The sequence below is a fragment of the Nuphar pumila genome, chromosome 2 (genome assembly GCF_984573655.1).
Source record: "Nuphar pumila chromosome 2, dmNupPumi1.hap1.1, whole genome shotgun sequence".
NCBI lineage: Eukaryota > Viridiplantae > Streptophyta > Magnoliopsida > Nymphaeales > Nymphaeaceae > Nuphar > Nuphar pumila.
In genome coordinates this window covers 118,797,262-118,823,690 of record NC_143250.1, presented here as the reverse complement: position 1 = coordinate 118,823,690, position 26,429 = coordinate 118,797,262, and the positions used below count along the sequence as shown (strand labels likewise).

The 26,429-nt window shown below is 38.5% G+C and overlaps 1 protein-coding gene across 1 annotated transcript in view; it reads right to left on the bottom strand.

Moving 5' to 3' along the window:
- The window catches only part of LOC149846908 (E3 ubiquitin-protein ligase BRE1-like 2), a 93,575-nt gene that overhangs the window by 36,628 nt on the left and 30,518 nt on the right, over positions 1-26,429 (bottom strand). Inside the window, exons 13-15 of the mRNA XM_089998200.1 lie at positions 20,437-20,631; positions 15,127-15,199; positions 14,963-15,049 (exon numbers count right to left, since the gene is read on the bottom strand). Coding sequence (XP_089854326.1) covers positions 14,963-15,049; positions 15,127-15,199; positions 20,437-20,631 — 355 coding nt within the window. The remainder of the gene's footprint in view (positions 1-14,962; positions 15,050-15,126; positions 15,200-20,436; positions 20,632-26,429) is intronic.

The window sequence follows — 26,429 nt, the reverse complement described above, 5'->3', positions numbered from 1 at the left end:
ACTAACCTGTCATTGCTCAAAATTAAAAATAAAAAAAGTATAAAAGGAGAGACAGCACTGATAAAAGCTTTTAAGGGTCTCCAATTTTTTATGGATGGATTGGTGGTAGATCATGTATGTAGTTATTCTCTCACGGAAGTAAATATAAAACCATTTGCATAGCATCTTTCAATAGCATTCTGAAATTTTCTCCATTTCGAATATATAACCTTTTTTTCAGCAATCACCATAAACTGCTGCTTATGGTCAAAGTACTGCAGTCCACTGAAGACTGTAATCAAATGATCAACAGTAACAGCTCTCTACTTGATGCAACCATGTAAAAGCATAACGTTGCACTCAATTTCATTTAGGGACATATAACATCATTTAAAGTTTCTAACAATGCACGTCCTTTCCAGAAATGACACATTGATTAGCCTTTTATTTACAACATATGGCTAAAAGTTTTCACAAGATAACAATTGGAGGTGTTGGGAAAACGAAAGAATTGTTGCAGAAGAAGTTGAATCAGCGCCTTTTATTTACAATCATAGCTTTACCAACTAACGTTGGTAAATTGACCAGATTTCAACATTGTCGAATTTGTTACGAGTTTATAGTGATCTATCATCGACGACTTGCGGCCCGTGCTTGTATTTTTGCTTTAATCGCTAAATAGCAGTTTTTTTGCTTTAATCGCTAAATAGCGATTTGTGGCTTCTGCTGGTTCATGACATAACTTAATGGCGATTTTTTGGTTATCGTCGAATAGCGATATTTGGCACCGCAGCATAATGATTTGGGGGTATTGTTCGACTGTCACTCTAAGCGTTATCTGAGGGGTTGTTCAAGTAAGCTTTTTTGGGGCATTGATCATGGTTGCGTATCATTTCATGATCTAAGTAAGATTTCATTTGCGTGGTGATAGCAAACTCAGATCATAAAATGAATCGCAACCTTGATCAATGCCCCATAAAAACTTACTTGAACAACCTTTCTCAGCCCGCTTAGATTGACATTCGAACAATACCCACACATCACTATGCTGCGATGACACAAATCGCTATTCAACGATAACCACAAATCGAAAAAACACAAGCACGGACCGCAAGTCGTCGATGACAAATCACTATAAACTCGTAACAAATCCGACAATGTTGCAATCGGGTTATGCAAAGAGGCATGACAACTAAACTAATAGCCCACACGAGATTCCTGCGTCCCATACCCATCTGTCGAATGCATCAGAGCCTGTCATGATAGAGAAAATATAAGACAGTGCATTAAGTTTCACAAGAAATGCATACCTCCTCACCACATTGATTACATACCAATAGACTTGTAAAACTGAAGCGATCCTTTCCGGAAATCTGGTCGGGAGGAATGGAGGTTTCAACATTTGATGGTACTTCTGTAGGGTATTGTTGCATGTTGGACATTACACGAGTTAGATATTGACAAGCTTCACGTAATGGGAAGCAATATAATGTCAAAAATACTTGTTCATTCGAAGGGCTTTGTTGTTTTTTATTACAGGTTGGTTGTTTCTTAGTCCTTTTCTTGCCAACCAATTCTAGTGCACCCTTTGACCTCCGATGACTGCGATCAGAGGCAGGTTTTCTTTTGATACCCTTCGCTTCATGAATATGTCCATCATAATCAACAACGTTCACTACTGACTTGTTGAAGATAATGTTTACGCTTCGACGCAACTTCTCGGGAGTGTCAAGCGAAACATGATTTTCACCTGCGGTGTTCGATCCCATTATCTTCGGCTGGTATTCATTCGCTGCAACGGACTTAAGGTGAATTGACTCCACGTTTTCAAGTAACTTCATTGCAGCTTTTCTCACAGATACATAGCATTCTTCACTTCTCGATGCCAAATCAGCAACATGCATGAATGACCTACATAGTTGTTGGTAACGAGAGGCTATGTGGCGCTTCTGGTCAACACCAGATTTACTCGCATTGTCCATAACGAGCATTTCAATCTTTGCGTGTCTCTTCCATCTTCGCATTAGGTAAGACTCAGGTATTTCTTGTATCTTCTCTTGATTGAGTGCCTTTAATGCATGACAGCATAGAATACATTTGAATTCATACATTTTGCATGAACATTCTACCCTTCTGTTGTCAACATTGTACATGACATGTGCTTCTTGCCTTTCCTGATGCTTTTCGCCCTGACAAAAAATATGGTATTTGTGCATATTCTCGGTTTGCAGGAGTCTTTCTATTTTGCAATTCATGACATGCAACACCTCTTTCTTGATCCATTCAAATACAATTAGTGTATACAGAGCTGCAGGTCGCATCAATATTTGCATGCCAAAAGTTAGAGGTCGTGTATTATTTCAATAGAAATGACTATGGAGGTCAAAAAGGAAAAATTTACAAGTAGAACGATAAACCCTTCCAATCGAGCCCTCAATAGAAAGCAAAAACATAGGAAAAGCCGAAGCATGATGGTTGAAGTTATGTCTAGGAATTCACTCCTTTAGACCAGTCCCTTGAAAGTGTTTTGGAATACATGCTGGCCAAGGAGCTCCCAAGAATGGATGATCCTTCTGTCATTATGCGGAAAATGAAGGATTAATTTTACAAGTTTCATCAAGCAATGAGACATGACACTAAAAACTGCTTTGTCTTCAAGAATATTGTACAAGACTGCATCGATAAGAACCTTCTAGTAGAAGATGAGGAGGAGAGTCAACCAGGTGTCTTCACCAATCCTTTCCCCGAACACCTAGTGGCAATAACCACACCATGCTCCTTTACAAGATAATGGCGTTGATTGCGACGTATTTGTAATGAAGTACATTGAAGCAATATACAATGGTGCAGAACCCTGTTTCGACGTTGTATGCCATTTCTTGGCCTCTTTATTGGGGATTAAGTGCATGTCTATTGGTTCTACTTTATAATCTCTCCTTGCAGGTTGATATACCCGGATTTCGCGAAGAACTCTGCAAAAAATTGGCGTCCTTTCTAATTGCGGAGGAAAAAGTGACGGAGGCGTCGCGAGGATCTAAAAGGCTTGTAATTGATAAAAGATGTGTGCTCAACCCGCGTGATTGACAGTCGTAGAATGAGACTGCGATGTATGCAATGAACAAAGACTTCTAATGTTCGAAATGATACTATTCAACATCGCTATGAAATGTTTGATGCTTAAACATCTCTTTATTGCTGGCATATGAAAAAAGTGGTGAATAAGAGCCATTATTGTCGCTTTCGTAATTACGAATAGGACAAAGCGATACGACATGCTTGATGTTCAGAATTGGTGGTCTAACGTCAACTACACTGCTACCACCATGAAAACTTGTGTAAGAATTTGAAAATTTCTTGAATTTTAAACGACGTTTCCTTTAATTATGATCTTGCAGACATATGAAAAAAGTATAGACGGATACGACGACTGCGTCGAAGCTGCCTATATACTCGATTCAAGAACAAGTCGTTTATGCAGGAATTGTCGATTTGTCGGTTCCTTATTCGCGAAGCAAAGTGGAACTGTGTGTTGTGTCATTCAAATATTAATGAAACGTCCTGTCACCCTCCGTCAGTTTTCAAGTATATACGTCAGTTTCATTAAACCAAAAGCAAATCTTAAATAAAAATACACTCTGCATTAATGAAATTGAACAATGTCATGCCAGAGGGCTATTCTCAATAGTAATCAATGCAATTGGACCGAAATTTTGGGTCTTAAATAAATCCACAAGTACGTTCACACGCGTCCCAAGAAATCGCCTTAGGTGTACATTATCGTAGGTTCAGCAATACAACGATTTCTGAGAACAAACCTTTCTTATTAATATGTTCACGGAATGCGATTTTTTGAAAGATTTCAGAAACGCACCAAAATATCTTTCGCCGTAGGGACCGCACCAAAATATCTTTTGCCGTACAGTATTTTTCATTACTGAAGAACAACTTTACTAGCATTGGTTATGCATATACAACAAAAAACAATTTCTGAATACGATTTAATTTTCGTAGAGGAAGCAGTACAATGATTTGCAAGCGTGTTTTGTAATCTTCGAATTATATTTCAACGGAGACAGATTTACAAATTTTGTAGTCTTAAAAAATTGGCCTATCGGACTTCCTCCTACATATCTCCATTCTGTGTCTCTCTCTCTCTCCGTCTTTGTCTCTCCGATTGTGTTGATACCATAAAACCAGACGAATCATACTGCGGCGAGATGAACCCCCATCACCGGAACGACAGCTCCACTGAGACCTCCTCGCTAGGGAGAGGAAGAGGACGTGGTGGAGCTCCTGCTGGCCACCCTCAACGCGACTGCACCGACTGGGTTGTTGTCGATGAGGAGGGCGAGAACGGTGATGGCGGAGTTCGTTAGGTTGTATAGACAGAGCAATCGATAGGTTTCACTTTACATATTTTGTCTGTCGTTCTTTTTAAACTCAATCAATTTTCCGCATATTTCGTAGCGTATTTTCGACATATGTTCCTGCAACAAAACATGTAATGTGAAACCAATATATAACAAGAATACCCAATAACATCGGATATAAAGCTTATACAGCGTGGAAACAAGGTTCTTCTCCATTGTATATTGCTTCAATATGCTTCATTACGAATATGTCATAATCGACCCCATTACTTTGTAAAGGAGCATCGTCAGCACAGAGCAACATCCACTCGGCAATGTCGACACCCATAAGCCCGTTAAGGAGTCTTGCCTGTGATAAAGGGATAATATATTACAGTCCGGTCCACCTCGAATAATTGGGACTGTGTTGTCCCTAGAAGATGACAAGAAAAGAAAAAACAGAAAAACAATGGCTTTATCCCCATTCTGCTCCTTTGATGAATGTAGTTCCCCTGCAAGAAATCTGGCCAGTAAAACCCAGTCCTGAACTGGTGATGTGTCGGGCGGGGATGATCAGCTCCAGTATGTTGTCCTCATTCTTTTAGGGCACTTCAGGTGCAGTATATACAATATTTCTTCTAATTACCTTAGGTTAAGAATAATCATTAATCAGGGAAATTGCTTATGTGCAGAAAACCTAGATGGAACTTGGAAGCAAATCATAATGTTCAAGCTAGGGCTGGGAAACGAGCTGAGATACTCGTGGCTCGGCTCATGTTCGGCTCGTAAAGAGCTTGTTCGGACTTATGAAATAGGCACGACAAACTCAAGCTTGAACAACCAATGTTCGTCTCAGTTTGGCTTCAGCTCGTATAAGCTCGTTTATTAGTAATAATTATATTTTACACATATTTTATATTATAGAATGAAGATGGTTGTAGTGTTTCCCCTGCAAGCAATAAGTTTAAAGTTCAAATCCTATTGCTTACAAGTTTGAAACAATTATTTATTTTTAAATGAGCCAGTTTGAGCTTGGCTTAGTAGGTTTACAGTCCAAATTCAATTGTTTCCAACTTTTAAAAAATAATTTTTTTTGTAGATAAGTTTGCTGGTGCTTGGCTCATTTAGCTTGGGGCTTTTCATGAGCTCAAGCTCAACACCCTTTGTTCAGTTCGTTCGGCTTGTTTACCAACCCTAGTTCCAGCTATGACCTTGGCAACCATACTTGGAAGTTTTTGTGAAATTGTCTACGAAGAGACAATACATAAACAAGCATAAAAACCTTATAAAAGAAGTGCACGAAAGCACTCTCACAACACTTGAACAAAATACACAAAAAGTGTATAAATAATAAACATGCAATAATGCATGTATTTCAATATATAAAAGCAAATGCTTGAGACTCTCAAGCTTAGAGAATTACAAGGGGGAACACCCCTATTTATACAAGAAATGAGAGGTGCAAGGGGGCTCCCCAAAGGAGTCGTTGGGGAGCTCCCAACGGTCACAATTGTGACCGTTGGGGGCTCCCCAACGACTACATTGGGGAGACCCCCAAGGTACCTTTTTGAAATTACAAAAAGGAGAAAAATAAAAACTAAAAGAAATTAAAAAATAAAGGAAAATATACAACATATTCCAAGTGGAATATGCGCAAAATGTAAAAGGACTAAAATACCCTTTTCGGGTAAAAAAGGAAAAAATGTATAAATATATATACTTATATGTAGAGATACGTATACATATAACATATGTATACGTATCTCTATGTTTATAAGTATATATATTTATACTTACAATAATGTTTTTGAGATACATTTTAACACCCCCCTCAAACTTACGGTGTGATAACCGCAAGTTTGTCAAGAAGGAAATGGAATCTAGGCGAACAAAGAGCTTTTATGAAGAAGTCCGCAAGTTGATACTCAGACGTCACGTATGGTAGATCAATGACCTTCTTCAAGTATTCTTCCCTGACATAATGGCAGTCCATTTCTATATGCTTTGTTCGCTCGTGAAATGTGTGGTTCTTGGCAATGTAGATTGCACTTTTATTGTCACAACAAAGCTTTGTTGGTTCTTTGACAACTACTCCCATATCTTCCAAAAGACGTCGAATCCATACTATTTTCATTGTGGTAGATGCCATGGCTCTGTATTCGGCTTCAGTGGATGATAGAGAGACCTTCTGTTGCTTTTTACATCGCCACGAGATCAAAGATTCTCCTAAGAAAATACAAAAACCAGTGGTGGAGTAACGGTTACTAGGGTCATCTCCCCAATCTGAGTCAGTATAAGCAAGCAATTTTAATTCAGAAGAAGAGGATAGGAATACTCCCTTATTTACCGTTCCCTTCAAATATCTGATGATGCGAAGCACAGCGCTCATATGAACGGTTGTAGGGGCATGCTGAAACTGGCTGGCGATGTGAATGGCATGTGACAAATCAGGTCGAGTAATGCTGAGATACATTAAAGATCCTACCAACTGCCTGTAAGGAGTAGGGTCAATTAGAGGAACCCCGTCGTCAATCTTCATTTTTGCTCCTACAACTTCAGGAGTTTCGCATACTTTGTCATCAGAAATTCCTGATCTGTCAATAATCTCACAAGCAAGTTTAGATTGAGACAAAAAATAACCACGTTGCGAATAAGCAACCTCAATTCCAAGAAAATATGTCAGAAAACCCAAGTCTGACATCTCAAATTTTGAAGTCAAGACGGACTTAATACCCTTGACTCCTTGAACATCATTACCTGTAATTAACATGTCATCAACATATAGTAATAATATTACAATCCCTGCCTTAGACTTTCTAGTAAATAAAGCAGTGTCAGTATAACATGAGGAGAAGCCATTTTCCAGCATTACACTGGTAAATCTGTCATACCAGGCTTTGGGGGTCTGTTTCAAACCATAAAGGGTCTTTCGAAGACGAAGGACTTTATCTTTAGGGATCTCCATGCCAGGTGGAGCATCCATATACACTTCTTCATTAAGATCACCATTTAAAAAGGCATTTTTCACATCCATTTGAAAAATATTCCAATTTTTGATAGATGCAATAGTGATAAGACACCTAACTGTAACCATTCGGGCTACAGGAGCAAAAGTTTCTTCATAATCAATCCCATACTCTTGCCCATACCCTTTTGCAACTAAGCGAGCCTTATACCTTTCAAGGGATCCGTCACTCTTAGTTTTAACTTTAAAAACCCATCGACAACCAATAGTTTTTGTAACGCCCCGAAATTTAACCCAAATTTTTAGGGATTTTTTTTTTTTCAAGCGGAAACAACTAATAATTCTCGGGTTAAGCATTTCAGAACGATACAGGAAGGTAAAAGCAAACCACACCATTTATTTCCACTTCAATAATAATAAAATCCAACATCAGAGTTTTCACATTTAGTCTCAAAACAAAAATCTCAATCTGAAAGTAAGCAGAACCGCCAGGGAACAAATGGATCAAGTCTCGGTCAGCGCCTCATCCCGCATCGCTCATAGAACTACTCTTCTCCTGAAAATAATAAAAATTATAGGAATTAGACTACCACGTCTAAGTAGGAAAACCGTAATTATTCTTGCAAGTAGATCATGTGTCAAGTGTGATGTGGGTGTCGTGTTTGAATTACAGTCTAAACATAACCACATAAGGATTTCGATGCAATAGCAATCATAGACATATATCTGAATAGAAAGGTAGATTATGTAACAATTATACTTAAGCACAAGAAGCATTTTATGCAACTACAACAATTAAGTAAGGTATTAAGCAATTCAAGCAGAACTTACACTAACATGAACAACATCCATAATATGAATTCAATTAACTAATAAATACACAATTTAGGATGTCGTTTCATCATAAGCACCGAATATAAAACATGATGGAAGAGTAAGCAATTGTCTCTTTAATGACTCTCATACAGTGATACCTAACTGTTCTAGTTAGTGTTTATCTTTTCTTATCCCGCGGGTACACACGGGCCAAGGCAACCATCACAGAAGAGAATGTCCGGGGGTATATTATTCAGGGTTGTTTTATTAACCCGAACATTCTAACTGTGACTGAAATCCAAAGGGAGCGGCCAGTGACCGAGAGAAACTCTCAAAGGCCAAAACCAAACCAGGATGCATCCCTAATTTCTGCAGAAGAACATGGAACTACCACCTAGGACATATTGGTAGTCTGGGTCCCCCGACTCTGAGGACTGGGACCAACGAGTCGCTTTACGCTCGAAACCAAACACATGTCCTCAGAGTTTTGTACCACTTACCCTCTCCAAGGTAAGCCCGAAACTGAGTGGGTTAATCTTTTCATTTAGTTAATTTCCCGAAGTATGGGGCATTTTCCCAACTTCATTCTACTATCATAGTAGTAGGATTCTCAACCTTAGTCATTCTACCCAGGTGTATAGAACAGTCTCAGTCATTTGTCATTTTAATTGCATAACCCACCCACAGTGCTCCGGTGCCTTTAAACCAACCAAGCACAATGCCCAGTGTCTTTAAACCAGTTAGACATTCAATCATTTATAATAAGTTTTTTCATCAGTTTCATTGTCATAGCCTACAAGCTAATAGTTCCAATACCCATATCGGGTATTCAACCCATTTTGTCCATTAGGCAAAGTTTTCCAATGTAATACCCTACTAAGTGAAACTATCTTTTATTGGTTATAGCACATCAAATGACAATATTAACAGCATATTGCAACATCGACCGAACAAGACATACCAAATAAAGTATCTCGAACATCACTAAGAAGCACATGATTTAATCCAATTTATTTTGAGGAAACAATGAATTCCACTTAAACAAATCACATCCAGCATACTTTAACTATGAGAAAGAAACTTATGAGACGGTGACATATAGAATTTCACCCAACCTCATGCATACAATTATACACTCTTATACATGGTTTCAAGTACTCAGATCTGATCACATCTAACAAACTAATAGAAAACTACATACTTAATAGAAAACCCCAAATTAACGTATTGCTCTAGTATTACAACCATCAAAATAGCATAACATCTCTATACTGTCATACACTTAGAGATTTGTTATTTTAACAAAACACACATTCCTGATTTACTATTTTAATATGTCAATCATGCAAACTCACAATTTACTGTTTAAACATGTCACCAATTCCGATCAATATAATCATGAATCATGCATATACAAGAATGAAACATGAATCATCCCACAGTGATTCTATCGCAGTTCCTAATACAATTTATTCAGGAAAACCCAAATCCATTTTCTATCGAACACCCTAAGAGTTCAAACCCTGACTATATGTATGATTACCAGGAAATTCCTAAAGTATACCTACTTTAATGATACACAAATGTCATCACTGTACACATGAAATCAGAGGAATTCAATTCTGATAAAAATGAATAAAGTATGGTTACAGGTAGTTAAAACATAGGTATTCAGTCTTAATAGCATTTGATAACAGCATATTAATAAAGAAAATGACCGGAAAGAAAATCTGATAACAGGTTAGACCTTACTCATTTACACAGATTCAGTTATGCATCACAGGAATTTGATAACCATTGTTATGTAATCTTAAATGAACCAGACTCAAGGGATCGGCTAACCTGTTATAAGTAAATTTCTATTATAAAAGAGTTTCTATTATTTAGGAACCAATTCATATTTTAACAACTTGTGCATCATAATGGCAACTCGTATAACTAAAACTCATAAAATGTATTACAGTATACAACCAAGAGTTGAACCCACCCAAATCGATGTGGATTTGAGACTTTAGAGTTAGGGTTTGGGGGTTTTCTGGCGTGGGATTTACCGAAATCCCCAACTGTCACAACACCCCTCGTGATTTGGGGATTTTCGATTCCCCCTTCCCACTCATTCACACCCCCAACACGCAAGTTACCTACAGAAAAAAAAAACAGTAACCTACCATTATCCGGCGAGGTTGTTGCGGCATCCACGAGAGGGGTTGGTCGGCCTGGACAGCACCACCACCGGCGAGGTTGGCTCCTCACTGCAAGGCCTCGAGCTGCGGCTTGGGATTGGAGGGAGCTTCGAGGTTTAGAAAGGTAGAAAAGAGTGAGAGAGAGAGAATGGAACATAGAGAGAGAAGAGAGAGAAAAGAGAGAAAGGGGATAGCGAGAGAAGAGGAAAGAGGGTTCGAGGTCCCTCCTTTGTAGGTGGGTGGTCTCCCGAAAAGGAAGGAGCTCCTCCTCCTCCCGGCGGCTGCGGTGTGCTCCCCCACCTCCCATCTCCTTATGTGTTAGGGTTCGGCTGAACCCTAACACCCGCTATCACAGGGGAGAGGGTTTTCCCCTCACAAAAAATTTTTTTTTATCGGGCAACCCATATCGGGTTGCCCCCCCCCCCTATTAGCCCCTCTTTTAATTTAACAGGGTGTGGGTCGGATCCGGGTCCGACCCACGACCTGCGATGCCGGATCCGATTGCAGTTTGGATCCGGGTCGCGTGAATAGCAGTGGATCCACTTGAGTCCAACAATGGTTTTTTTTTTTAAAAAAATATTATTATTACTTATTTATTTATATAGTATTACTAAAATACTCAAATATGCACATTTTTCTTTTTGGATCCAATAACGGATCCCAGGCCCAAATCCAAATTATTCTTTAAGTTTAGTGTGAAATTTGTGGTTCTTACAGTTTTCTTTCCTATAGGTAGATATTGAAAATCCCACGTTTCAGCCCTTTTAAGAGCACTAAGTTCATTTTGCATAGCTTCTTGTCATTCTATACATTTCTTTGCTTCTTCAAAGTTTCTTGGTTCAAAATAAGAATGAATGGCACTAAGACAAGCCCTATATCGGGGCGAAAAGGAATCAAAGGAGACAAAACGAGTGGGAGGTCTCTTATTCCTCTCAGACCTTCGGTGATCGAGAACAGGAATGAGTTCACTATATTGGTCAATAGCACTTCTAAAGGTGTCTTGGTTTCTACGAGAGTATGTTATAGGATCACTAGCAATCCTGTCTTCTTGTTGGTTATGCTCTTCGATATTACTTTCAATGTTCTCATCATGGTTTGATGACATATCATCATCACTGGATGTATCATCATTACTAGATAATAAGTCAAAAAGGAAGGAATAATCAAAATTTTCTTGTTGAGAAACATTTTTTTCAAATCCACTTTCATTTTCCAAAAAAGTTACATTTCTAGAAACATATAATTTATCTTCTCGAAGATCATAGCATCGAAATCCCTTTTGAGTTTCGGAATATCCAAGAAAAGCGCAGGGGATAGCCTTGGGAGAGAGTTTGTCATTCTTATCCGTAAGTATGAAACACTTACACCCGAAGACTCGTAACCTATTATAATCTGGTTCGAGTTTATACAAGATCTCAAAAAGGGATATTTTTCCTAATATTCTAGAAGGCAAACGATTTATTAGATAAACAGAAGCAAGAGCAGCTTCAGCCCAAAAAAAATTTGGTATGTTTTGGGAAATAAGAAGGGTTCTAGTGGTCTCAATAATATGTCTATGTTTTCTTTCGGCCAACCCATTCTGTTGGGGGGTTTTAGGACAAGATCTTTGGTGAATGATTCCTTGATCTTCAAGATATATTTTAAATTGGTTGGAGAGATATTCTCCTCCAGAATCACTTCTAAAAATCTTTATGTTACTATTAAATTGATTCTTGATCATCGAATGGAAAGTTCTAAAGCATGAAAAGACTTCATGTTTGAATTTAAGAAAAAAGATCCATGAATATCTAGAGAAATCATCCACAAAAATAACATAATAAGAAAAACCTCCTTTTGAGACAACAGGTGCCGGTCCCCAAACATCGGAATGAACAATTTCAAAGGGTTTTGATGAGAACATAGTTCTTTGCTCAAAAGGTAAACTTTTCATTTTTCCGAGAATACAGTCATTACAAGAAAATGAACTTTTACATAGGTCTTTTGCAAAATGTAAGTAAGACAACTTGGTGATATTAGGATGACCAAGTCTTTTGTGCCACATGTTTATATCTTTGTTTCGGGCAACATTACAAAAAGATTTTGGAACTCGAAGAGATTCCATGTAGTATAAATCGTCTTTTCTAAAGCCTTCCCCAATCAATTTCCCGGACAGGCGATCCTGTATTAAACATTTATCACATGAAAATTTAATATCACAACCATGATCCGAGAGTTGCGAAACAGAAAGAAGATTTAAATTAAGTTTAGGTATAAATCTAATTTTTGGAATAAAAAAATCTTGAGTTTCAAAATTACTTATTCCTTTAATTTCAAGAGAAGTTCCATCCGCAGTGGAAACAAAGGATGGAGAAGCATTTTTTGAATAATCGGAAAGTGAAAACATGTTTGGGGACATATGAAAGGATGCACCTGAGTCCAAAAGCCAAGGGACTTTACCTGGAATGGAAGAAGTAGACACGGCGGCACCGGATGTAGCTCCCTTGAGAAGAGGTTGAAGGGCTTCCATTATTTGGTTCAACGAGAGTGACCCACTTGAAGATGCCTCTTCCTTTTGTGGTGCGCCGGTGGTGGCCATAGCAAGAAGCTTCTTCCATTTGGGACATACTGGCTTGATATGCCCCGGTTCTTTACAAAAGTGACATATAGTCTTGCTATAGTCCCGCTTCCCTCTTTGTCCACCATCTCCTCCTTGATTTTGGAATTTAAAGTGAGGAGGACGATAGGTCTTTACATTATTTCCGGGTCTTGATACGGCATTAACCTCATTATTTTCTTCATAATTACAAGGAACCATAAGAACACTTGGTCCTTGTTTACATAAATTCATACGAGTCTCCTCACCACTTAATTTGGTGAGAACATCTTCAAGAGAGGGAGGAGAAAATGAGGATAGAAGTGATGACCTTATTTGCTCAAATTCCGGTCTCAACCCATTCAAAAAATTGAAGAAACGATCTTCTTCAAGTTGCTTGTGGCGGAGTTCAATTGCCTCTCCACTCCATTTTGGTTCAAGCATAGAGAGCTCATCCCAAATAGAGGAAAGATCGGCAAAATATTCCCTAATAGACATTTCACCTTGAGTAAGGGAGAGGGCCTTCTTTTGAAGGTAATACTTATGAGATAGGTCTCTTGATGTATACATCTTCTCGAGATAATGCCAAGTTTCCGATGCCTTTTTGAATTTGATAATGTTGGCATTAATCTTCGTTTCGACGGATGCGAAGAACCAAGAAAGAATCTTGAAGTTCTTCATTTCCCATTCGTCGTGTTTCTTTGAGTATTCTTCAAGAGCTTTGATCCTTTCCTCTCCCTCAAGGATCTTGATTTCACTTCCGTCCATTATGGTTATCTTGGGTTCCGGTTCCGGAATTGTTCCTTGCACATAACCCCACAATCCTTTTCCTTTTATGTGGGCCTCCATATTCCCGGCCCAAATATGATAGTTGGACCCATTCAACTTGAAGCCAAGGGCAAAGTGAGACTCTTTCTCACCCATTAAGACGTAGAGAGAAGAAGAAAAAAGACGTACCAATACGATGTTTCAACTTCTTCTTAGCACAAGATCCTTCTAAAATATTTGAGAAGCAAGATCCACCACTTCAATCTCAAAAAATCCGAGGCACGGTTTTCGAGGCACTCGAACAAAGGCGGATCTCACGATCTCCAATCACCAACCTGACTCTGTACCATGTGAAATTGTCTACGAAGAGACAATACATAAACAAGCATAAAAACCTTATAAAAGAAGTGCACGAAAGCACTCTCACAACACTTGAACAAAATACACAAAAAGTGTATAAATAATAAACATGCAATAATGCATGTATTTCAATATATAAAAGCAAATGCTTGAGACTCTCAAGCTTAGAGAATTACAAGGGGGAACACCCCTATTTATACAAGAAATGAGAGGTGCAAGGGGGCTCCCCAAAGGAGTCGTTGGGGAGCTCCCAACGGTCACAATTGTGACCGTTGGGGGCTCCCCAACGACTACATTGGGGAGACCCCCAAGGTACCTTTTTGAAATTACAAAAAGGAGAAAAATAAAAACTAAAAGAAATTAAAAAATAAAGGAAAATATACAACATATTCCAAGTGGAATATGCACAAAATGTAAAAGGACTAAAATACCCTTTTCGGGTAAAAAAGGAAAAAATGTATAAATATATATACTTATATGTAGAGATACGTATACATATAACATATGTATATGTATCTCTATGTTTATAAGTATATATATTTATACTTACAATAATGTTTTTGAGATACATTTTAACAGTTTTGTGGACTGGTAAGCTCTTTCAGTGTTACAATTTTCAATAGGACTTTCAGAAAAGAAATTACATATTATAAAGGTGAAAAAAATAATGAATCACTTCAGGAAGAACTGTTTTATTCGGTTCCCCTCATTAATAATCATAATTGAGTTTGGTGTTCGACATTGGTTTAGACACTAAAAAATTGTTAGCATACCGTTAATATTTTTGGGTGATTCACATCAAAAAGATTAGAGGGCTTTCGGTTGTATGTTCCTTCAGGTATCGATCAACAGAAAGTCAGGACACTTAATGTCTGGTCATCTAGTTATCTGTTTAAGGTTATATATAAATAATGGGGCAGAGGAAAAAAGAAAAAGAAAAAGAAACAGTAGAAGAAGAAGATATAGAAACCTTGATATTGTAATCATCTCTTTCAGCCACCTGTTGCTGAAGCCGGTGGTTTTGCATTTGCATATCCTCATAAGCTTGCCCAATAGTCTACCAAGAGAAAAAATGAGATTTAGTCCTAGCATTCAAAATGGAAAAAAGAATACCAAAGAATAATGCTGGAAAACCTCAATTTCAGATATATATGCTTCCACTTCTTCATCTTTCACTTTTATAGCTTCTCTAACCTCCAAAATATCTCTGCATTAAAACACAGACATTATAGATAAGGTGCTACTGATAAATAACTTATTATGGTAAGATTTATACTCTATTTACACAAGGGAAGACGCAACAATCTAACCCATAGGGGTTGCAGTAATGCAAAACAGTCCATCTTTTCTGAAAATGAATAAGCACAGCCTTTATGGGTAGATATAAATTGTGACAAACACTACTATTTCTTTAAGACAAACAACAACAAAAACAACAACAACTACGCCTTCATCCCAAAACAATTGGGGTCGGCGATATAAACCAAAAAAGAAAATCATTATGGGTCTTCCACATGAATCCTTCTCCTCCAATCATTTCTATCCAATGCCATGTCCTCGGTGAGGTTCAAAGCATTCATATCCTTTCCTATCATCTCCATCCAAGTCTTCCTAGGCCTACCCCGACCTCTTTTAACTAATATATTTTCCCATTTCTCCATCCTTCTAACTGGAGCATCATTAGGCCTTCGCCGAATATGTCCAAACCACCGTAAACGATTCTCTCTCATCTTATTTTCAATGGGTGCAACGCCTACCTTCTTACGTATCTCCTCGTTCTGAATCTTATCTTTTATTGTATTTCCACACATCCATCTAAGCATACGCATCTCAGCTACACTCATTTTTTGAATATGATGTCTCTTGGCAGCCCAACATTCCGTACCATATAGTAAAGCGGGCCTAATAGTCGTCCTATAAAACTTTCCCTTCAACCGCAATGGCATTCTACGATCGCACAACACTCCAGTTGCACTTTTTCATTTCATCCACCCAAACTATTTCTTTAAGACACTTCAAAAAAATGATGGTACAATGTAAATGACTTGGGTGGTTTGATTTTAAGGACTTTTTACAAATGCATATATCATAGTAAGTGTTTTATTCCCACACATAGCATTCGCCTTTGTTAAGCTAACCGCAGTAAAATCTAAAGCAGCTTGAACTGGAATAAGATATAGGGTATGCTATATCACCCAATTCAACTTCAAATAGAACCACATCCCTCCATCACTCTGAAAAAATGGATCAACAAAAATCAGTTGAGACTTGACAGTTTTCCAAATTGACCAATTATTGAATATTTGAACAAGGTGAAAGCAATTACGGATTAATTGGTAGTTGTTGGAAATCCTGTCAGAGAAGGAAGATCATTCAAACACTACCAAGTCTTGGACCTACATACAAAGCTTTTAGCACCATGGTCACAAAGAGAGTACTGCAACCTACTTTTAAAGAGTTGCAGATAAACATGATTTTATGTTGGTTTGCAGTTCCTCTAGCTCATGACAAATGCAGAACATTCATGAGTTGATATTACTAGTGGAGGTTGTTGAGAATACAGACATCGAAGATCTCAATTTGATTGAACAATAGAAAATAATCAATATTTTGGCTGGCAGAGGCACATTTAATATCGGCCAGGGAATCTCCTTCACCTATAATTACTTGGCCACGTGCATATCTCCTAAAGCCCCTTGTAATGTGTGTGGTCTCATAAAACACTCAACAAAGAACTGTTGGCATAGATCAAAAGCTGCCTCACATGTTAGATAAATGGACCAAAAATTGCCCAGCATGTGTCCATTACATTCATGCAATCCCCAACATGCTGCTCCTACCATACCGTCCATAGCTCCTAGCATGTCATCTACAATGTCATGTATGGCACTTTGATTCAACACATGGTATCAATCCCCCATGCAATATGATGTATCATGTACCATTAACAATTGTTAAATAATGATTATTAGGGTTGCACCAGCCCACATTGCATGATATATGGGTGTATTGTACTATATGGTACAAGTCGGAATTTGCACAAAATTGCATGCTTCCAGCAAGTCTTTTAAGCCGTCCAACCAGCTTTGGTTGGCTTTTTAGCAAAAAAAAAGCAATCATTTTAACACCAAAAACACAAAAGAAATTTCTTCTCCACCGATTTTAGTAGGTTTCATCATCAAAATTTAGGAATTATCATGGTTTAGTGGTGATCTAAGGATAGAAAGCTCAATTTTTGTAAGATCTTTCCTAATCTGACCCTAGAGAGCCCAATTTTTGCAGGATCTTATCCAACCCTTATGCCAGATTTGTGTGAAATATTGAAGTATTTGCCTCATCCATCTTAACCAAGGTTAGATCCATACTATGTTTTTGAAGGTAGAAGAGGGCCAAAAAGCTCAAAACCATGAGGTAAGAAGTAGAATGATACAAGCCTTTGTTGGATCTAGTAGGCTCCCTTGTGTTCATTTTATGTTCTTAGTATGGGATTTATGTCACATAGGTGTCGGTGCGGGTGCGGGTGCGGGTGCGGATGCGGCACTTTAAAAAAACTTGGGTGCGGGGGTGCAGGAGGGGTTATATATATATAATTTTTAACACCACCCTTTTACCCCTCCCCCGTCCCTTTACCCTTTCTCGAGGATTCTCGAGCCCCGTCCCTCTTTGCCCCTTCTGGAGGTACCCCTACCCTTCTCGAAGTACCCCATTCTCAAGGTACCCCCTTCTTTTTTTAATGGGGGGCTTAAGGTACCCCTTCTTTTTTTAATGGGGATGGGGCTTAGGGCGCCCCTTCTTTTTTTAATGGGGAGGCTCGAGGTACCCCATTCTTGAGTCTCGTCCCTTTTTTTAATGGACCAAAATGGACTCAGTCAAAGTTGAATGAGTCCATCTTGGACAAAAATAACCCTGGGTGCTAGTTTACCGCACCCATGGTTTATTGACCGCACTGGGTGCCGCACGCGCACCCACATCGTGTCGCATCGACATGGGTGTGGTGGCCTATTTGGCAAGTTCATGTGACATAGTATGGGATCAACTTTTGTAAATTGAATTGGGTATATGTACTTGGGTTGGGCATACATACTTGTATTCATAGGCAACATTGTCATTTTGAATAGCTCATAGAACCTACAAATAGAGGTTCATTAGCTCAGTGTAACATCTTTTGGCTAATACAATAGAAGTCTCGTGTTTTTGGCCTCCCAAGTAATACTAGTCAGAAATTGGGCTCTGGTTAGGAAAATTCCTAGCTGGAAATTGGCTCATCTGAGCTAGAATTCCTTCAATGAGATTTCCACCACTCTAACCTCTTTTCCATCCTTTCTAACTACTTTTCCCTCTCAATTACATCTATTTCCTAGCCAATTCTGCCTACTCATCCATTTTCCCACATTCTCTCTCTCAAATCTCTTCAGCTACACCCATCCTCTTCCTAATTTTGAGGATCTGGTATCATAGAATCTATATTTTTTGAAAGAGTTGTCATAAATCCATTTTTTTCCAAAAATAACTTCTAGAGACCCGGCTCGGGAACATTGCAATTTTTGTCTATGAGAATAATAGGTTTGTTAACTGATGGAAGCATTATGAGAGGGAGCTTCATGTAATCATATTCGGAATGAAGTATCATTTGTTTGCTACAAGGTAAAATGTTGCCTCATGCACCTCTAGAAAATGGTCATAAGTTTTAAAATAACATATAAGCAACTTGCTGTACAAAAATTACAGAAAAAGGATAAAAAATATAAAACTTGGAGGTAGACCATGTTTGAACTATGAGAAGAGGTGCATCCTGAGCATGTTGAGGACTTTGAGGCAATGAGAATGTTGAAAGCAATGTTAGCAGTACTCATGAAGAAAAAATGTGGATTCTTCAGCAGTACCAGAGCAAAGGTGTAGTTATCATGACAGGTACTAGTTGTAGCACTGTACTCCCACCCCCCCCCCCACCCCCAAAGGAAAAAAAAGATGAAAGGAATTGACTCAAGGAGAGAGTTTATGGGTCCAGGAAAAAGAATTGGCAGTTATTTCCTGACTAAATGACCACAGGTACCCAACCTAACATAGGTTTTACTAATGGCTTCAAAGCATATCATTGAGAAGGTAGACATTAACAGCACAGGGTCTGCTTATAAGATGCTCTTATCATTTTTGAGGACAAGAATGTGGAAGCAAATCATTTTAGAGTTAAAACAATGGTGTATTTTTAGAAAGTCTGAAAGTCGCACCATTATGGAAAATGGATGGATGGACATTGGGCAACGTAACTTGATAAAATTTTTGGTTGCATGCCCTAAGGGAGTGATGTTTTTGAAGTTTGTTGATGTTAAAATGAGGACAAAGTGTCGGTTGTCATATTTTTAGAGGTGATAAAGTATTTCAAGGTTGCAAAAAGAATAGTTAAAAATCAAAAAAAGCTTTTTCTGGTGCCCATGCACAATGCACTACATGGATTTTAATATAAGTTTTATTATGGCTTCAAAACATATCATCGAGAAGGTGGACATTAACAGCACAGAGTCTGCTTATAAGATGATCCTATCATTTTTTAGGGAAAAAAATGTTGAAGCAAACAATGGTGTGGTTTTAAAAAGTCTTTGAAAGACACATCATTATGGGAAATGGATGGATGATGGACATTAGACAATGTAACTTGATAAACTTTTTGGTCACAAGCCCTAAGTGAGTGATGTTTTTGAAGTTTATTAACATGTTAGAATGAGGACAAAGTGTTGGTTGTCATATTTTTAGAGGTGATAAAAGCATTTCAAGGTGCAAGAAGAATAGCTCAAAATTAATATAAAAATTTCTCTGGTGCCCATGCGCAGTGAACTACATGGATTTTATGGTTGAAGACGTTAGAAAGGAGCTCTACTATCATGTTAAGGGAGAAATATGCAGAGAGAAAGGAGGAGGAGGTGGTGGTGGAGAAGAGGAGGTGACGAAGAAATGAAGCAGCAAGTCGTTCTGTCAAGGCAGTACATCTGCCTGGAGCATGAGCACACTCAGTCCCATATGCCATTGATTCTGATCTAGTGGGCACTAGCTAACCATTATCACTTCAACAAGGTGCCTACTTTTCTTATGTGGCCAAGAGAAGACAAGAAAAGAACATAAATGTCATTTCATCCTTTCCAAGAAAGTTGAAAAACAGTAGGCACGCGATTATCTGAATCCACTTCATAAATTGCAGGTGAGTCTGTGCACATACAAATATTGTAGACGCCTGTTTTTAATATTAACAAAGATGAAAAGAAGGGTAGGGTGTCCACAGAGAAATCCTCCAAATCTCAATGAAGGTACCATAAAAACATCGCTAGCAATGTGTATGATATGCAGCACAAAATTAATGGAAGACCATAAAATAATAATAATGACAGGCTTCAGGTGGATGAACTATAGTGCATCATATAGGCATTAAGTAAACAAAAAAAGAAATATAACCTCTGTGAAGCATCCAATTTGTCCCTTAGATCAGATATTTCAGCTTCAGCTGCAGTAAGCCTTTGTTGACATGCAGCTTCAGCCTCATTCGCTGCTCTTACTCGCAACTCCAGGCCGTGTTCATCTAAAGCAAATTTCAACATCTCAGCTTGCATACAAGCTCTACGTTCTGATTCTTTGATCTCCATCACATCCCTGTAGTAACAAAAAAAAGTCTGATCAGCAAAAGCCTGATCATTGTTTAACGTGAAATTGATCCTTGTACATGCAAGAAATCAAATGAAAATGGAACCACAAGACTGTTCATTTGATGGGTGGAAGAACATTCATATTTTTATCACAAAAGCATTAGCTAACAAGAAAATATAAAAACAAGAACAATCCCAAAAGGATTATCATAAATTCCCTCCAATTTATGTTACATGGGCACTGACATGGCTGTCAGTGTTGAAGATGACAATACAGTGTCAGACATGCTGAGTCGTAGAAACTAGAAACATAAATATAAAAAGAAAAAAAACTTAAGAAACTAGATATGTAAACCTAAACAATGCAATGCATTAACATGTCAATTTTCATATTATAATTTCATTCCATAGTTATTTTATTGATAATTAAGATTCATATGAAATATGGACATATATACAGAAAAAAAACAATATGGTGGGTATTCTAGATAAAAATAAACAAGTAACAACAATATGCATGTTAAAATAAGTATACTAAGGAGAAAAATAATTGTTCTTCTAGATAGTCCTCAAAAACCAAAGGATCCCAAGTCAGTCTCATCTAATGTTATGCTTGTCATCACAAGCATGTTGATGCATCAACCAATGATTAATCCCCAAGGGTATCTCAATAGTCAATACTTAAAGGGTTACTCTTGTATTTGGGATTCTTTCTGGATACCAACCAAAGATTGAAATTCCAGAAAGTTTTGGTAAGCACATACACACACATCAAGGTAAGGGAAGTGAGGGGAAAAAAGTGTGTGGGAGGGGGAGTAAATGAAAGAATATTATGCCAATGGAGCCCTACAAGTCTGACACTTAAGTGCAGAGAGACGCCTTTTTTCGAAGAGAAAACTGGAGGATGAGGGCCCCCTCCAAGTGGGGCAGAGATATTCAAGTGTCCAATACTCACTGTGCCCAACATGAAGAATCAAAGCTTGGCATTGTGTTTGACATGGAGTATCCAAATTTGACAGTGTTACACATACTCGAGACCATGTAAGACAAATGATGTTTCCATGCTCAACATTTTCTCTGACACTCTATGGCTTAAAAAATGTGCATCAAGGGCCACATCCAGATGTCTTAGTTTAGACATTAGTGTCCATCCATCTTAATACTGATGCATTAGGGACCTAGAAGCATCTAGGAGACTGCTAAATTGCAACATGAATACATCAGAGAATGTTAAAGTGAAGCATAAATGCATCCAAGAATGTTAAAAGTGAAAACTTGTTGGGTGGCTGAAAGACCTGGCAATTCAGGCAGTTGAAAAAAAAAGTAAGTAGAATTCCATTAGAGAGAAATCCAAAGTAAAAAAAGGAATGTGGGATCCTTAACATTCTGGCTGCAGACCATGACCATAAATCATGATGGGAAATTCTGATGATCGCTTGGCAACAGTAGCATGTTATAAAGCTTAAAGAACCAAACTGTGTGACACAGAAATGTTCAGGCTACAGGCTATAATATTAATGCTTGGTACGATCTGAACAATTAGAGAATTTACAACAGTGTTCAATGACCATAACAATAATAATGAAATAGACACGTAGATGAATTAGTGCTTAGTTGAAGAAAAAAAATCTAGCTTATCATCATCCAATTTTATCTGATCGTTGTAGTTAGCAGTTCAAGCAAGCCATAGATCATGTAGCAACAGATTGTATTATGGCAGCAGTACAGTAAGTTTCACATTGACAAGTTACAAATACAGCTTCTCATTCCTTACCCCTATGCTAAAGGTCTTTCTACTAGAATACATGCTAGGCTCTAAATGTTTCTATTCCAGGGTTACTGGAGGCACGCTTCCCCGAAATGCATTTCGGAAGCACGAAATGCAGCACTTCTGAAATGCATGTGGAAGCGTTACTTTTTTGGGGAATCGTGCTTCCTCGTATAAGGGAAGCGTGATTCCCTTTGCAATGTGTTTCCCTATTTTGGGAACCGCATTTCCACTCGCAAGAGAATCGTTCTCCCTTACATTAGGAAATGTGATTCCCTAAAAAGGGAATATCATTCCTAATTTTTGGAACCGTGTTTCCTATAGTGGGGGAATCAAAATTCCCCTTAAGTTTATGTTTTGCCATTTTTGACCACATTAAATTTACCTTTTGAGCCAAAAAATAGGAAAAATGGTTAAAATTAAAACAAATTATAAAAGACAAAAAGGTCATTTGGCTTGTAAATCCATAACCCCATATAAAAACCAAAAGGTATGGATTTAGGGCTCGCTCTTTCAATTGAGATTCCCTCTCGCGAGCTGAGCAACGGTGCGAGATTTTCCAACGACATTCCGGTGTCAAAGTTAGAGGCAACATTCCGGTGGACGTGTCCTCCTCCTCCTCCTTCCCTTGCATTGTTTTCTTTTTTTTTTTTCTGCTGATTCTGCATTTTTTTCCTGTTTTTCACTTTAGCAAATGTAACAGTTGCCCATTTTTCCCTGTTTTGTAACTTGTTTTGCTCTCTATTTCTCTCTTGGTTCCATTTCCTGTTGTAAACAAAAGAGAAAACGAGAAAACAAAGGAGCAGAGGGGTTCATTATTAAATGCTTGCAATAGGATGCATTTGTTAAATGATTGCACCTGCATATATGATTTAATTTTGAGATTAATAGATCAGCTTGAATGTTATGTACTGCTTTATTTTGTCCAATGATAACATGAATTTTATATTTTGGTTAATTAGAAAAATAATTATGTTTTTGTTTCTTGTTTGATTCTTATTCGCTTCCCACTCAATTCTCTCTTCATTTGCCCCTTTGAATCCTTTTTCGCTTCCAATTCAATTCCTAGGTCACTTTCGGTTCGATTCTCTTGTCACCATCCGCTTCCAAGTCGTTAAGATTCCTAAATTTTTAGAAGTGTCCCACTCCTACTTCCTTGAATGGCATGTTCTATTCTATTTTTTCAATCCTCAAGAAGACACCAAAGCACTAGAAAGTAAGTGTTCGTACTAAAGCAAGAACATTCTAATTCATATACCATCCATGCATGTCTATTCCAATTTCAAAAGCAATAATAGAAATGCACTTATTTCTTTCTGCTATGAGATTCAGTTGATAAGGTAACTAGACATATTCAAGCAAAGAGTAGTGCACAATAGAAACTTGGAAGTCGAGACTATGACACCTCATTTCTCAAGTTGATATGAAAAATTTTAATACGTTAAATCAACCATCACTTACAGAATCGCGATGGGCTTTCGCAGAGAAGGTACAATAACAAATAGGCTATACTGCTGAGAGTATGGTAATAAGGTCAAGGACCAATCTTGAACTATGAATAGCATATGGCCATCTTGCCCAAGTGTTCAAAAGATGTACCAACAAGTGGAGGATCAATGTAATGTGCAATGGCAACAAAATAAAAAGGAATGCAGAAAAGAGGTTGGCTCACAGAATGTCTTTGGGCTAATAAGCACGTGCATGAACCATCTTAGCATGTAATGTAGCAGCTGCAAACAAGCTGTCCTACTAGACTGAATCGAATAAGGATTTAGTCAACGAACACCAAGCAAGTTTCTATATGTGCCTGGAAATTAGGATGACCTTTGATACAAGCTATCAATGGGAAACAAACACCAGGCCCAATTTACAACCTGCAAGGCTCATCAGCTACATATAGCAGCTATGTCACAGGGATTCGGCTAGCAGGTGCCGCACCCGCGTCGACGCGACTCGACGCAGGTTCGGGTGCGGGTTCGGGTGCGGGTGCGGCATCGGGTGCGGTCAACCCGATCCTGGGTGCGTTGACCGCACCCAGGGTCATTTAGGTCCATTTTTTGGATTTTTTTTTTTAAAATTGCCCTACGAAATGGGCTGCGGAATTTTAAAAAAAAAAAATCTGCTGACAGTTGCTTGATGTTGCTCTTGTTTTATAAAGGGGCACTTGTGACCACAATATCTCACGAGCTTTGTTGGCATCCCAGATTCCCATGCTATTCCTGCCTCCAAACAATTAATTCGCAGCGTTGGAAAACACATTGTTAACTTGGAAATGATGATCCATCTTCCTCAAAAATTAAAACCAAAATTCAAGAGCCTTTTGAAGTCTTTATCCTTCAAGGCTTCAACGATCCAGATCCTTCTTCGTCAAGGATTTTCTCCCTCCATAATAAATGATAATGATGGTGGTAGCCTTGGTGGGTATTTGTATTCACTTTTCTCCTGACGAGATGTTGTAGCCTTGTGTAGACCTCTCTTTTCCACATGTCAAATCCAATAAATTTCTTTTAGCTGTCATCTGTGTGCAACTGTATGTAAAATGAAATTTGAAGAACCCTAGGCAGTGGCGTGGCAGTGGAGCCGTAGGCCTCGTAAAGACTCTCTCCAACAAACCACATCAAACGTTTGCTAATATTTTTTTTCGTGAAGACCAGGGAATTTCAGACATGATTGAATCATGACAGTCAACAGAAAGCAGCAGGCTGGGTCGATAACTGGACCCCGACCCGTGCCGGTTGAACCTATATATATATATATATACATATATACATTTTTGCCCCTGCCGCACCCCCGCACCCGGGTTTTTTGGAAGTGCCGAATCCCCGCACCCGCACCCGCACCCATGTGACATAGTATAGCAGACATGTTATGCAGGGTCAAGCCCCATTTTTCACAGACGCAATAAGATTGGGCCACAGCCATTACGTAAATGTGCCTAATGTTTGCCACAACCATCCCAATGGACCAAATATTTGTTCTTAGCAGAAAGCAAGGACCAGGATCACTGGCCCAACAACCCTGTGCATCCTCATCTGCACACGATGTTCCATAGATACAATAGATCACAGTTCTAACCAGTAGCAAAAAGTGTATTAGCCACAAACCACCAATCCCATACCAAATTTCTTAGCTTCTTTATTGCTACTTGCATAATAATAGCTGCAGTTAATCAAGTACAAGAGCAGAAAAAATTTTACGAATAAAAACCTGCTAGCAGAAAAGACGCTAAGGTACAGGACAACAGCTAACCTACGAATGATCAGCACCAGCAAACACCAAAACACTAGTTCATCGTAGGGTATCCATATCTTTCTTCTACATCTTTGATAGCCAAAAGTGTGTTTATTACATAACAATTGTAGCCTACCCTGCTTCTTTCCATAGAGACATATATAACATTAGAGATGCACAAGGTTGTCACACTCCAATAACCCATGCACTTTGACATGAAATAGCAATGCTGTCCTCAAATCCTCACTATACTTGCAGCCAATAGGAAAATTAAAATGTTGCAAGAAGTCATAATCTCATATGATGGCAAGTGCCCTCCACTACCATAACATAACGGGCTTTAACATTTCAAAACCTCAACAAGATGTCAGGTAGAAACCAAATATAATGATTAAAAACCACCCCTTGCAAGAAAAAAAACTAAACCCCCAATTAAAGCCCCTACCTCCACCAATTCCACTTTTACTGACCTTTTTAAGGTCATTTTAAACGGTCAGCCCAGCCAATTCAAGACAATGGAGCACAATCTATTTTGAAACACATTCCTCATCCCTCAAAACCTAAGTCACAGAGATTCGGCCAACCAGGTGTCGCACCCGCGTCGACGCGACGCAGGTGCGGCACCTGGTGCGGTCAACCCGACCCAGGGTGCGTTGACCGCACCCAGGGTCATAAATATCCAACGTTTAGACTTTAAAAAAAAAATGATAAAAAGGGTTGAGAGGAGGATTAGGGCAGAAAAAAATTGCCCTAATCGTTCCGACCTCGACTGTGCGACGACCCAACCCCGATGCCGGCGACAACCC